Source organism: Notechis scutatus, chromosome 6 (genome assembly GCF_049901735.1).
Source record: "Notechis scutatus isolate UNSWTSFEM ecotype Mainland chromosome 6, rNotScu1.2, whole genome shotgun sequence".
In the NCBI taxonomy this organism is placed as follows: Eukaryota; Metazoa; Chordata; class Lepidosauria; order Squamata; family Elapidae; genus Notechis; species Notechis scutatus.
The window spans coordinates 3,909,515-3,922,102 of NC_142014.1; the positions used below are offsets into that span (position 1 = coordinate 3,909,515).

The 12,588-nt window shown below is 44.8% G+C and overlaps 1 protein-coding gene across 7 annotated transcripts in view; it reads left to right on the forward strand.

The window, feature by feature from the left end:
* The window catches only part of FRMD4A (FERM domain containing 4A), a 364,998-nt gene that overhangs the window by 226,953 nt on the left and 125,457 nt on the right, over positions 1-12,588 (forward strand). For all 7 annotated transcript variants that reach the window (XM_087969199.1, XM_087969200.1, XM_087969198.1 and 4 more), the window contains exon 2: positions 4,100-4,165. In XM_087969199.1, coding sequence (XP_087825325.1) covers positions 4,100-4,165 — 66 coding nt within the window. The remainder of the gene's footprint in view (positions 1-4,099; positions 4,166-12,588) is intronic.

Here is a 12,588-nt window from a genome sequence, read left to right on the forward strand (position 1 = left end):
CATAATGGTGTAGGGAATCCTCAGTTTATGACAAGTTAGGCCAATATTTCTGTTGGCTCAGAGAGACATTGGTTAAGTGAGTTTCTCTCCCCCCCCCCATTTTATGAACTTTCTCGCCCCCATTGTTAAGTGAATCACTGCAGTTGTTAAATTAGGAACTCGGTTGTTAAGTGAATCTGGCCTCCCCATTGACCTTTGATTGTCAGGAGGTCGCAAAAGGGGATGGCGTGGCTTTGGCCCCAGCCTCTCTGACCTCTGAGCTTGATGGTTTCGTTGCAGACGTTTCATGACCCAACTAGGGAACATCATCAGTTTTAGAAGGGAGCGGGGTTTGTGGAGTGGGAAAGAAGGAGGAAGAAGAGGAGGGGGAAGGGAAGGCTGTGGGGTCCTTGGTGATCTCTGAGCTTGGTGGCTGTCTTGCAGAGGTTTCATTACCAAACCAGGTTAAGCTACACTAGGGTAGACCACCTTAAAGGTCTTCTGGTCCAACCCCTCTTGGCTCAAGTAGGAGACCCTATCTATACCCAGGGGCGGGATTCAAAAATCCCAACTACCCGTTCTCTGCCCAGTTGCTGGGTGGGCATGGCAATGGTGGGCGTAGCCTACCAAAACTTCCGGGAGGGGTCTCTTTCACCTTCCCCAGAGTCCGGAGGCTTCCCTCGGGCAAAAACAACCTTCCCTGGGCTCCGGAGGCCCACCGGAAGCCGGAAACAGGCCCATTTCTGGACTTCCGGAACTTCTGCAAGGGCCGTTTTTGCCCTCCCAGAACCTCCACACTTACTTGCATCCAAATGGGTCGTGTGGAGACTCCTGTGATGGGCGGGGTGGGGTGGGCAGAGCCAGCCGGTCGGTTCAACTACCGGTTCGACGAACCAGATGTAAATTTAATATCCGGTTCGCCTGAACCAGGCCGAACCGGCTGAATCCCAGCCCCTGCCTATACCATTTCGAACAAAGGGCTGTCCAGTCTCTTCTTAGAAGCCTCCAGTGACGGAACACCTGCAAATCCTAAAGGCAATTTCTGTTCCACCGGTTCATTGTCCTCCCTGTTACGAAACCCCTCCTTAATTCCAGATTGCTTCTCTCCTGGGTGAGTTTCCATCCATTATTTCTTGTCTTTGCCTTCTGGTGCTTTGCAGAACAATTTGACACACACACCCCTTCTTCTTTGTGGCAGCCCCTTAGATATTTATTTTTAGGATTGCCCAATCCATCGCTAGATGCTGTTTATCCCTTTTTTTTTTTTAAATCTGGCAACAGATGATCATTTTAATATCATCCGTGAAAACGTAGAACTTCGGGTTAATTCATGAACTCCAAATGGAACGTCAATGGCTTTCGAAGGGCGGTTTCTACCGTGTCTCTGTTTCTAAGGACCGTTTCAAGAAGCCACAGAATCTCTCGCATTGCAACTCTTTCTGAAACATCGGAGTGTTGAACCCAGAAGTCAAGGAGAGAGAGAAAAAAAATACAGGATCCAGTTACAGATAGTCCTTGAATTACTACAACAGTTCATTTACTGACCGTTCAAAGTTACAACGGCACTGAAAAAAAGTAGCTTAGGGCCATTTTTTTTTCACACTTACGACCATTCCAGCATTCCCCATGGTCGCATGATCCAAAATCAGACTCTTGGCAACCAACTCGTATTTATGATGGTTGCAATGTCCCAGGGTTTATGTGATCCCTTTTTGCAACCTTCTGCCAAGCAAATCCCAGAGTCCCTTAACAACCGTGTTATTAACGTAACAAACGCAATGACTCACTTAGCAACGGCGGCAAGAAAAATGGCAGAAATGGGACAAAACTCGCTTAATAAGCATCCCGCTTACCAACACTGGAGCTCAGTTGCGGTCGTAAGTCCAGGACTACCGTACAGGGGGAGTTGAAGAATTTGCTGTCTTTGGAAAGTCTGATAAGCTACTGCTCTTTGTTAAGAAAAAGTAGTTGAAGCATGAAAAGGGCCCCATAATTCAAAATTCTTTCCCCCCGGGCTTCATTGCACCGAAGTGAAGGTATCGTTCGTTCACCTTGACAAGATAGCGGTGCTCCAATTTTTGAGGGGCTGCCCCAAAGAAGAGGAGGGGGGGTCAACCTCTTCTCCAAAGCACCTGAAAGTAGAACCAGAACCAATGGATGGAAACTAAACAAGGAGAGAACCAATCTAGAACCAAGGAGAAACATCCTAACAGTGAGGACAATTAACCAGTGGAACAACTTGCCTCCAGAAGTTGTGGATGCTCCAACACTGGGAGTTTTTAAGAAGAGATTGGACAACCATTTGTCCAAAATGATATCAAGTCTCCAGCTTTAGCAGGGGGTTGGACTAGAAGATCTCCAAGGTCCCTTCCAACTCGGTTATTCTATCATCATTCCATCATTCCAGGTAAGAAGCCTGAAGGAATTCCTTTAGCTGTCAGGGTGCGAGCTGATCTACAAGCAGTTGCTGCTTTAATTAAGTGTGTACAGTACACACATACACACACACAACGACCACACAGAACTGCCTCCTTCCTAGATGAATTCAGATATTTCCACCGATGCTTTCATCAAGGGATGGTTTAACAGGAAGTGGAGATCTCAACGACAATTTTCTATTTCTGTGTATATTTTCCATGTTGCCCGGGATACAGCATGGGACATTTCTAGCACACGTTGGACACTGTAGACAAGATCCAAGGATCCGGCACTAAGTTGGCAAAATATATTGTGCAGAAGTGCAGGACGATTGTCCTCTTCTTGTAGTCCAGCCCTCAGTGAAGACCCTGCACCCCATAAATATCCAGAGTTTTACGCTGAGAAGAAGGGCTTCCTGGGGCCAACAGACAAAAAATGTGTGAGTTGCAGGGTGTTGAATTTGTTGAGACCTGCAAAATAGGCCTTCCTGAAGATTTTAGGACAGGCAGGTCTTAAGAGAATAACCTAGATGTAGACTATGTTAGGACCTATATGCCTAAGAAGCATCTTGTACAGGTACTCCTCAACTTATGACCACTTTCTCTTTTTCTTCCCTCTTTCCCTCTCTCCCTTCCTTTCCCTTCTCTCCCTCCCTCAGCCCTTCTGTCATGCCCCTGTCAGAGTCTGAATCTGAGGAGGAAGACGAACAGCTGACAGGGAGTGGGAGTGTGGCTCCCTTGGCTATGGAGGGAAACTGGGGAAGGGCAAAGTCTGGTTGGGCAGAGCAGGGGAGAGGTAGAACTAGGGAGAGGGAATTCGGAGGCCCACCCCCTCTTCATCTTAGGGCACGCAGAGAGGAACGGAGAAGGGAGCTACATGGCTTACGGGGGAGGAAAGGGCCCTGATTCCCTTCATTAGCCACACCTGAGAAAAGAGTTGATAAGAAAGGCAGGCTGCGTGCAGCAGGCTGCCGGGAGTAAACATGAGTTTATCTTGTGTCGCAGTGTCTTATCTGTGTTCCTGGCCTCTTCCCAACCATGTGGGTTTTGCTGTGCCTTCAAGTCTGAAATTCTTGCTCCTGCCCTGCCAAACTAATTACTTCAGTTTAGCTTGTTTGGACTTTAAGTTACAGTTTGTGTTGACCCTGTTTTGGACTTGATTTTCTACAGTTAAAAACTGTTCCTGGGAGAGTTTTTCTCCAGCCAGAAGGGGGCAAAGTTGGAGATAATAAAGAGACTCTTGTTGCTTATCTGTGTTGCCTTTGTGCCACGCCCCTTTGGGTCATCACACCTTCCTTCCTTATCACTGGAGGCTTTAAAGAAGAGACCGGACGACCACTTGTCTAAAATGGTAGAGGGGCTGGACTAGAAGACCTCCAAGGTCCCTTCCAACTCTGTTATTCTATTCTAAGTCCGCTCTTAGCCTGGCACCGTTCCCCCCACTTAGGGCAAGTCAAAATATGTGCCAACATGTGCCAGGCACCAACAGCTGGCAGGGCAAGTCGCTTATTTATTCCCCCTTTCTGGTTCCAGCGAAATCTTCAACAGGGCTCAAAAAATAAAATTGAAAAACCCCTTTGCTCCCCCCTCAGCCTTTGGACCAGCTGCGTCTTCAGCACATTGACTGCAATGTTTGCCAAGTTTGTGACTTCAGCATCTGTTAACACTGGGTTTTTTTCCCTCTCTCTCTCTCTCTTTCCTAGATGACAGAGGGCCGCCGGTGCCAGGTTCACCTCCTCGACGACAGGAAGTTGGAACTTCTCGTGCAGGTAATTAACCACCTCTGTATTTTGTGGGGGGCCTTGCCAGGATGCTACGATGACTCCGCTCGGGGCGGCATGGTGGAAGAGATCTTTAATTGAATTAATGGAATCGCTTATTAGTCATCCCCTCTCTGCCTTCGATCTTATTGGCTTGTTTATTAAAGTTCTAGGCAGCCCAGCTGACCCTCCAACGAGCTTCCAGGGTTATCGATGGGAGGGCACCCCAAACTTGGCAACTTTAAGACTTGTGGACCTCAACTCCCAGCTATGCTGGCTGAGGAATTCTGGGAGTTGAAGTCCACAAGTCTTAAAGTTGCCAAGTCTCTTCATTTTTCCATTTTTGTGCAAGCACAATTCTTGCTGCCATTAAGACATGTAAAATTAAGTATGCCTTCCCTTTATTATACTGTTCTGGTAATATACCTAACAGGAATATTTCTGCTTTCAAATCTATGTGTTGCTTTATCATTTTTTCTAACCAAGTATGTATTTTAGTCCAGTATTGTTTTGCCTTCGGGCACGTCCACCACATATGGTAGTATGAACCTGGTATCTGATTACATTGGTCTACAATGGTCTCTCTTGTCGACAGCTTGTCTTGCAACTTCTCTCTCTCTTCCTCAGGCCAAACATACCCATAATTTTCCTTTTCGAATTCTGGGAGTTGAAGTCCACAAGTCTTAAAGTTGCCAAGTTTGGAGACCTCTGATCTAATACATCAATCACAGTCCCATTCCCGCCCCCTTGCACCAAGGTCATTGGACACATGCAAAAATAAGGGCAGGACTTTGTGAAGTCTTGGCCACCATCTTGAATTTTCTTTTATTCCTTCCTCTCCTCTGCTTCCAAGCATCCATTTACTCTTCCTGGGTCTAAAAACTCATAACTGAGTTGGTGTAAAATATAAGGCATCAAACCCGGGAAGTGGGGGGAGGGAAATATAGCAAGATGGAAAGTTATCTGCCCCTGAATGTTCATAGCTGACACAGACTGTGAACCCTCACAAGGCACCCCCCACTTTTGAACCATTCGACCGGGAGAAGATCGCTGGGACTCAGCCTGAAGTGTCTGATCAGTTCCTTGGGATTTGTGGTGGAATGTGGTCTGGGGTCTCAGGAGTGGGGAGGGCTGCTTGCTTCTTGTTCTGACCTGGGCTACCCAAAATCACAAGAAGCAGACACCTCGTCTCCACAAAACCCCCTTTTTTTTATTAGGCTCATGTGAATTCCTATCCTTCGCATCTAGCAAAGTTCCGGCAAACCGTCTTTCAAGGGTGAATTTACAACCACAGACCTTATCAGGCTTGGAGAGCTGCCAGGCCGATAGCTTTCAAGTGCAATGCTGCCCAAGGAAATCCTTGGCAAGGGGTCTCTGAGAGTCATGAACAAATCTTCACACTAATTAAACAAGCTAATTGTCTCCGACAAACACCACTCCCCTTTCGCTCCTCTTTATTCCCTATGGGAGGGGCCATTCACCGTTCACCTTTGCCTTTACTCCCGAGTCAATGTCTCTCTTGGTTGGTTTCTTTTGGGGGGGGAGGTGCTTGTCTTGCCTTCTGGAAAAAAAAGACCCACCTCTCCTATGACTCCAGACTTCATTCCACCAAAGTATTGCTCTTCCAAACCACAGAGAACCCAAATTACTAAGTACAGATAGTACACATGGGGTATCTCTGTTCCAAGAAATCCGTGTGATGATGCTGATTAAAGAAACTGAGCTATTCTGTGACTAGGGGGAAAATTTGTATACTAATTAATTATCCCAGTTGATTTTTTTTGTTTTTTTGCTTCAGTTTTAATGCGTCATTTAAATGTTTAAATTGCTTGCTCTTACTGCGAATATTTTAGAGGGTTTATGATGACATTCGATGTTTTATTATCACTTGTTTTCATAAAGCATTGTAGAGAGTGGGTGATACACACATTCAAATTATTGCTGTCATTATTATTATTATGGTCCCCTTCCTACCCAAGTTCCAGAGTTTTGGCCAAGAGTGGTTAAGAATATAAACCAAGATCGCAGCTACAACAATTGTGTCCACCATTTTGATTTCCTTTTAACCTCTTTCTGCAAATATTCCTGGATTTGGCCATAGATAAGAAACGACTTAAGTATATATTTTGGCTTGCGGCTGAGATTCTCCTTTAAAAATATATTCTTGGCAAAGAAAAGCCTTCCTTAATTTTGGCCAAAACCCATGAAATGCAGGCAAGACCAAAAATTAAATTATTTTCTCTCCATACTTTGGATCAAGGGAAGGAAGAGAATATACAATCGGTGCAGCTGTGAGAAAGAAATTTCCTGGTTTGGTTGCTTGACCATTGTTACATTGTAAACACCGTTGTGTAGATCATTGTGTTCTTTATTGTGCAAAATGCATTTTGGAATTTACTCAGGGTGTGTCCGTTTTGTGAGTGGTTTTTGGGAAAGGGGGAAGAACGCTGCAAAGGAGATAATAACATAAATAATATAAAATAATGATAATACCAAACACAACCATAATGTATATTAATCAAGAGTTTTTCCTACAGACTGGAGGGAATTATAGATATTTCCCACATGAGCCGATATTCTCTTATGTGTTTTGCCACACTGATTGTTACAAAATCCTGAAATGGTTAATAGGAAGGATGAAAAACTAAAAATAAAATAAAATAATGAAAGATGCTTGGTTTAGTTAAGGAACAGGAAATGGAAGACACATAATGCTTTAATTACAGAGAGGCATACTCGGGCTGAACTGGGTTGGATGTGAAGTCTCTTTCTAAGGACAAAAAATGGAAAAAGTTAAATAGAATTCCTTTGATCAGAGTTTGAGACTCAGGAAATATATTTCAGGATTGCGATGATGATAGTCCAGCCAGAATTTTTTTACAAACTAAAAGGAATAACAGGAAATAGCCCTGAAGGAAAAGTTAAGAGAAGAACTTCATATATTTTTTAAATATTTACATTTTGTACGCAGCAGCCTTCCAACCTGGTGACCACCAGAATACAGCTTTCTTATCTCCCAAGTAGTCTTGAAAATCCATCCATGGAGCTCTCTGGAGAATGTCAACTTAGGAAAACCTACTAGAAACCACAATGAGGTCATGAGCATCAGGATATCACACATGATTGTCCCAAAAGGAAATTGGACTTTGTTTTTCCTTGAAGACGTTTCCCTTTTCATCCAAGAGGCTTCTTCAGTTCTGAGGGAATGGTGGAAAATGGAAGGATTAATATTCTTTGCAGTCCTCTGGTCATTGGCACTCATTCTGGGAGTCGTTGAGGCCACTTGGAGGTTTATCTGTGCCCTTGGGGGTCACCAGAATCAGAGTGCAAATGGGTGTGACCCTGAGGGTAGAGATAAACCTTCAATGATTCTCAGAGAGTGCTAACATCCAGAGGACTACAACGAATATTAATCCTTCCATCTTCCACCATTCACTCAGAGCTGAAGAAGCTCCTTGGATGAGAAGTGAAATGTCTTCAAGGAAAAACAAAGTCCAGTTGCCTTTTGAAAAAAAAAAAAAACACCTTTGGGACAACCAGGACCTAGATGACTGAGAACCTCTATAGAAATCACACATGATGCCAATTATATAACTCTACTCCTGAATGTGATGCCATGATTTCATTTTCCTCTCTGGATGCCCAGAGAAAGCTGATTTAATAGATGCGAGTTTAAACAGAAAAGGGAGAATGCAATATCCCATTAAAGTCTCAAGCATCAAATGCATCTGTCAGGAAATGTAGCCCTTGGAACAAATCTAGATTAAATCTGATTTTATGTTTACTAATATGCAGAATGGTATATGCTTGCCCTATAAAATATCTCTTGTTTTACACAAGTTTCCTGGATGCATGTTAAGACTATTTCTGTGGTTCCCTTTGCTGGGCATTGCAGAAAAAAATTTGGGAGGATGATTCATAGTTTTCCATATGACAATATTTGGAAATAGAATGTACTCTGCCTCCTCTTCATTTTGCATTATTTATTTTAATTATAATTGGATCAATTTTACAGCCATTTTACAGCCTCCATGTGTAATTTGTCTTACTGCAGTAAACACCCCTCTGGTGCGCATTTAGGAGGGTAGTAAGGCAGTGTGTCGAGTTAATTACACCTTGGGCATCACCTCCAGGTGTTGTCGGCAGAAAAAGGGTACCTGGGAATGGTTCCAGAATATTCTCCCCCATCTAGCAATTAGGCCCAGTTTATGCAAAGCAAGGTGCAAAATCCGATTGTCCCTTTGTGGAACGCAGGTTGAAGAGATTCAGAAAATGGAAGAATGGGAAATTTTACCTTCTGCCTCACTCTGGGGAGAGAGCAGCCTGCCAAAAACGCTTTGAGATTGTCAAATCTGAATCCAAATGGATTGAACAGTTCAGTCGGAACGATCGGCCCGATCAGGGGAATTATTTGGTTTCTGTGAAGGCAGATGAAATATAAAAAGGAACCAGCATCTCTCATTCATCCCAGTCCTGGTTGTCCCAAAGGTGCTTTTTTTTTTCAAGAGGCAACTGGACTTTCTGGTTTTCCTTGGAAGAGGTTTCACTTGTCATCCAAGAAGCTTCTTCGGTTCTGACTGAATGGTGGAGGATGGAAGGATTTATATTCCTTGCAATCACCTGGCCGTTTGTACTCTCTCTGAAAGTTGTTGAGGCCACTTGGAGGTTGATCTGGATCGCGCCAGAGTAGGGCAAATGGATGTGGAGCCTTCTTGGCACTGCTGAAACGACGGTGCTGTAGACAGGAGAAAGGCGGTGGTGTATCCCTCCGCCCTCTGTTGAGACAGGGCTGTGCAATTTTCACGTACGTGGCTTCTTCAGCTCCGACTGGATGGTGAGGAGTGGAAGGATTGACATTGCAGATGGAACCGGTCATTTGCATCCTTTTAGAGAGTCCTTGAGGCCACTTGGAGCAGGGGTCGCCAACCTTTTGGACCACAGGGACCACCAAACTCATAATTTTAAGTCCCGCAGACCACTAATATGAATTTTGACTGATGGTGGCTGGCTGATGTTGATGGGAAAGTTGGTCCCCTAGTCCGGGGCTGCAGGAGTCACAGGGCTGGCCCCTTGGTCATCCTGGAGCAGCTGCTCCTCCACCCGGGTGCACCAGCGTGCCATGGACTGCAGGAGCAGCTGCTCCTGGATGACCAAAGGGCCAGTCCTGTGGCTCCTGCAGCTCTGGACTAGGGCAGTGATCCCCAACCTTTTTTATGCTGCGGCTCGGTACCGGCATCAGCTGGGCGCCGCAGCCCGGTACCGGCATCAACTGGGCGCCGCCATCTTTTTGACGAAAAGTGCTTCCGGTGACCTCACCGGAAGCACTTTTTCATCAAAAAGATGGCGGCGCTTAGGCTTCCGTGAGCTTTTTCGGGTAGAAATGGCTTTCTACCCGGAAAAGCTCATCGAGCGCATAGCGCCGCCATCTTGTTTTGATGAAAAGTGCTTCCAGTGAGCTTTCTACCCGAAAAGCTCATCGGAAGCACTTTTTTATCAAAAAGATGGCGGCGCCAGCAACCAGCGGCCCGGTAAGACTTGTTCCGCGGACTGGTACCGGTCCGTGGACCGGCGGTTGGGGACCCCTGGACTAGGGGACCGACTTTCCCACCAACGTCAGCAAGCCACCCTGGGACGGATTTCCCTCCCCTGTAACCATTGGTTTTACTTTCCAGTTCCAAATGCATGGCTCTACTCAATGTAAGGTTTGTGCTCGGCTGAAGGGTGGGGGCCAGCAGGTGGCTGGGCCATGTGGGCGGCGCAGCCTTGTGTTCCCGCGTAGCCTGGATTAGTTGCTTTGTGGGGGGGGGGACATTTCTCGGTGGACCACCAAAATTTTCTCATGGACCACCAGTGGTCCCCGGCCCACCGGTTGGCGACCACTGACTTGGAGGTTTCATGCGCCACTCAAGTGGTGCAAATGGGTGTGGAGAGCCTTCTTGGACCTATTGAAAGGACTATGTTATAGACTGGAGATAGATGACATCGTGTCCCTCCTCTTCCTCCTCTGTTGAGGGAGGGCTGTTCAATTTTGACCGAGAAGAGAGGATTGATCTATTATCGAAAGCACCTGAGAGCAGGACAAGAAGCAGTGGGTGGAAGTTTGTTAAAGAGAGATCCAACCCAGAACAAAGGAGACATTTTCTGACAGGGAGAACAATTAATCAATGGAACAGCTTGCTTCCTGGAGTTGTGATACTCCATCATAGGAGGTTTTCAGAAATAGATGGACAATTATTTGACCAGGACAGTATAAGTTCTCCTGACTTGAGCAGGGGGGGGTTGGACTATAAGACCTCTGAGGTTCCTTCCAGCCCTATGGTGCTATGTTCTAATTTGTTCTATAAGATTACTTTTGGAGTAATTCTGGAGATCATTCAGAATTCTCCTAGTCAGCGATTTATACCATGGTAGTCAGGGCTCCTAATATCTATTACTTAGCTTAAAGCTTAATAATGATTTTTAGTGTTGTTGTTTTGAAGTGATACATTACGTTTTATAATTTCATACGGATGGGTTGGAAAATTACAATCTCCATATTTTAGATTTCCTTCTTCCCTGATTCATATTTTGCTTGCCTTCGTAACCTTTGAATCTTTTTCCCCGGGTCTATTATCTCTCTCCTTGCTTAATGGTCTTTCTTTAGAATGTTTAATTAAAAAAATATATTAAGCCCCATAGCAGGGCAATGCTTCCCCCCAAAAAAATCCAATAAGACTCTGAATTTTGTTTCGTTTAAACAAATCACTTTCTTAATGAACTACATATTGCACACAGAAACAAAAAAATAAGTAATATGGAAATTATAACAAAAGGAAGTGTTCAAAAGAAGCAAACTATACAGGATACGTATTCATTGAGATAGATAGCAGTTCTGCAGGAAGAATTTAGTGAGTTTAGCCCTATTTCATTATAATGATCCATAGCTAATCTGTATTAATAGCTGGTTTGTTCATATACGGCTAATAATGTCAGTTCAGTAGATAATTGAAGCTGAAGTCTGTATTGTTGTCTTTCCAGTGCTGAAGACTAAGACTGAGATTTTTGAATATTTCTAAGGATTTCCGGTTGTTCTGATTGATCACGTGTGCTGCAGTCCTGATCCATTGTAAAATCTTGGGGTGGGGACGCCATGGCTTCCAAGTATTGTCTCCCTGGTTGCAGAGTTATAGAGCCGAGGCTGAGCACATCGTGTACAAAGCCACAAAGATGACCTTGGAGAAATTGCAGTGACAGTGACAAAATATGATTAAGCCCTGGAAATAAAGAAAGCATTAGAAAAGACACTCAGGCTGGCTCTGCCTTAGTTCCCTGGAGTTTTAAGAGCACGGAAGGGGAGACAAATACAGATTTCCTTCCTCCCAGGATTTTCTTACTACGTTCTATAAAAATGAGAGCTTCATTCATTCTTGAGTCTGTTTCCTGTTGACACATAGACCAAAATATAATACACACAATGAAATTCTCCCAGTGGATATGATTGAACGAATGACAGTCTCTTTGTTTACATTAAAAAAAAAAAACAATATTTTTCCACTAGGATTTTTCCCCCCTGAGATGGAAACCTAGTAGAATTGTCCCAGCTCATTCAGGATTTGTTACGTTGCAGTTAAATTTGAGACAGTGAAAACTGTGTTGACTTCAATTGTCAAAAGAAGCTGTGGCCTAATTAAATCTCTGTGATCTCTCAGCGGGTTGGTTGGTTCAACTGGTTGGTTGGTTGGTTGGTTGGTTGGTTGGTTGGTTGGTTGGTTGGTTGGTTGGTTGGTTGGTTGGTCGGTCGGTCGGTCAGTTGGTCGGTTGGTTGGTTGGTTGGTTGAATAAACAAATATATATGGTCACCCAATTCACATGTAGATGACGGCAAGGGGCTTCCAAAATAAAAACCCATAAAACCCACCACCCTAGTTCCCCATGGCAGCAGCAACACAATCATACCAGCCATTTGATGGAAGCCATCTTCATTTGAGATTCCCAGGCCCTAAAACCATGTCTTTGGGGCCTTTCAGAACAATTGGATGGAGGCCATCAATACCTCTGGGGCAATGATGTTCCATAGAGAAGGGGCCACCACTGAGAAGGCCCCTTTCCAAGGTCCCAAGAGATGTACCTCCCTAATTGATGACACCAGTAACATACCCAGCATTTCCATCCTGGTTGGCCAGGTGGATGTGATAGGAGAGAAAGAGAGAGAGAAATGGTCCTTCAGCTAGCCTGTAGGGGCTTGACATCCACTTCACTGTCCATTCCATAAGTTGAGGATGCCATGAACAGTGATAGGATTGTCTCTCAAGTGGGTCAATTTCAGAAAGGTAACATGAGATCAGACATTCTCAGCTTGACCTTGGTTCCTTGGGCTCAGAAGGGAAAATTTTCTTTGACCCAATTCAGTGGTGGGATTCTACCGGTTCGGCCCAGTTCTGGTAAATCGGTAG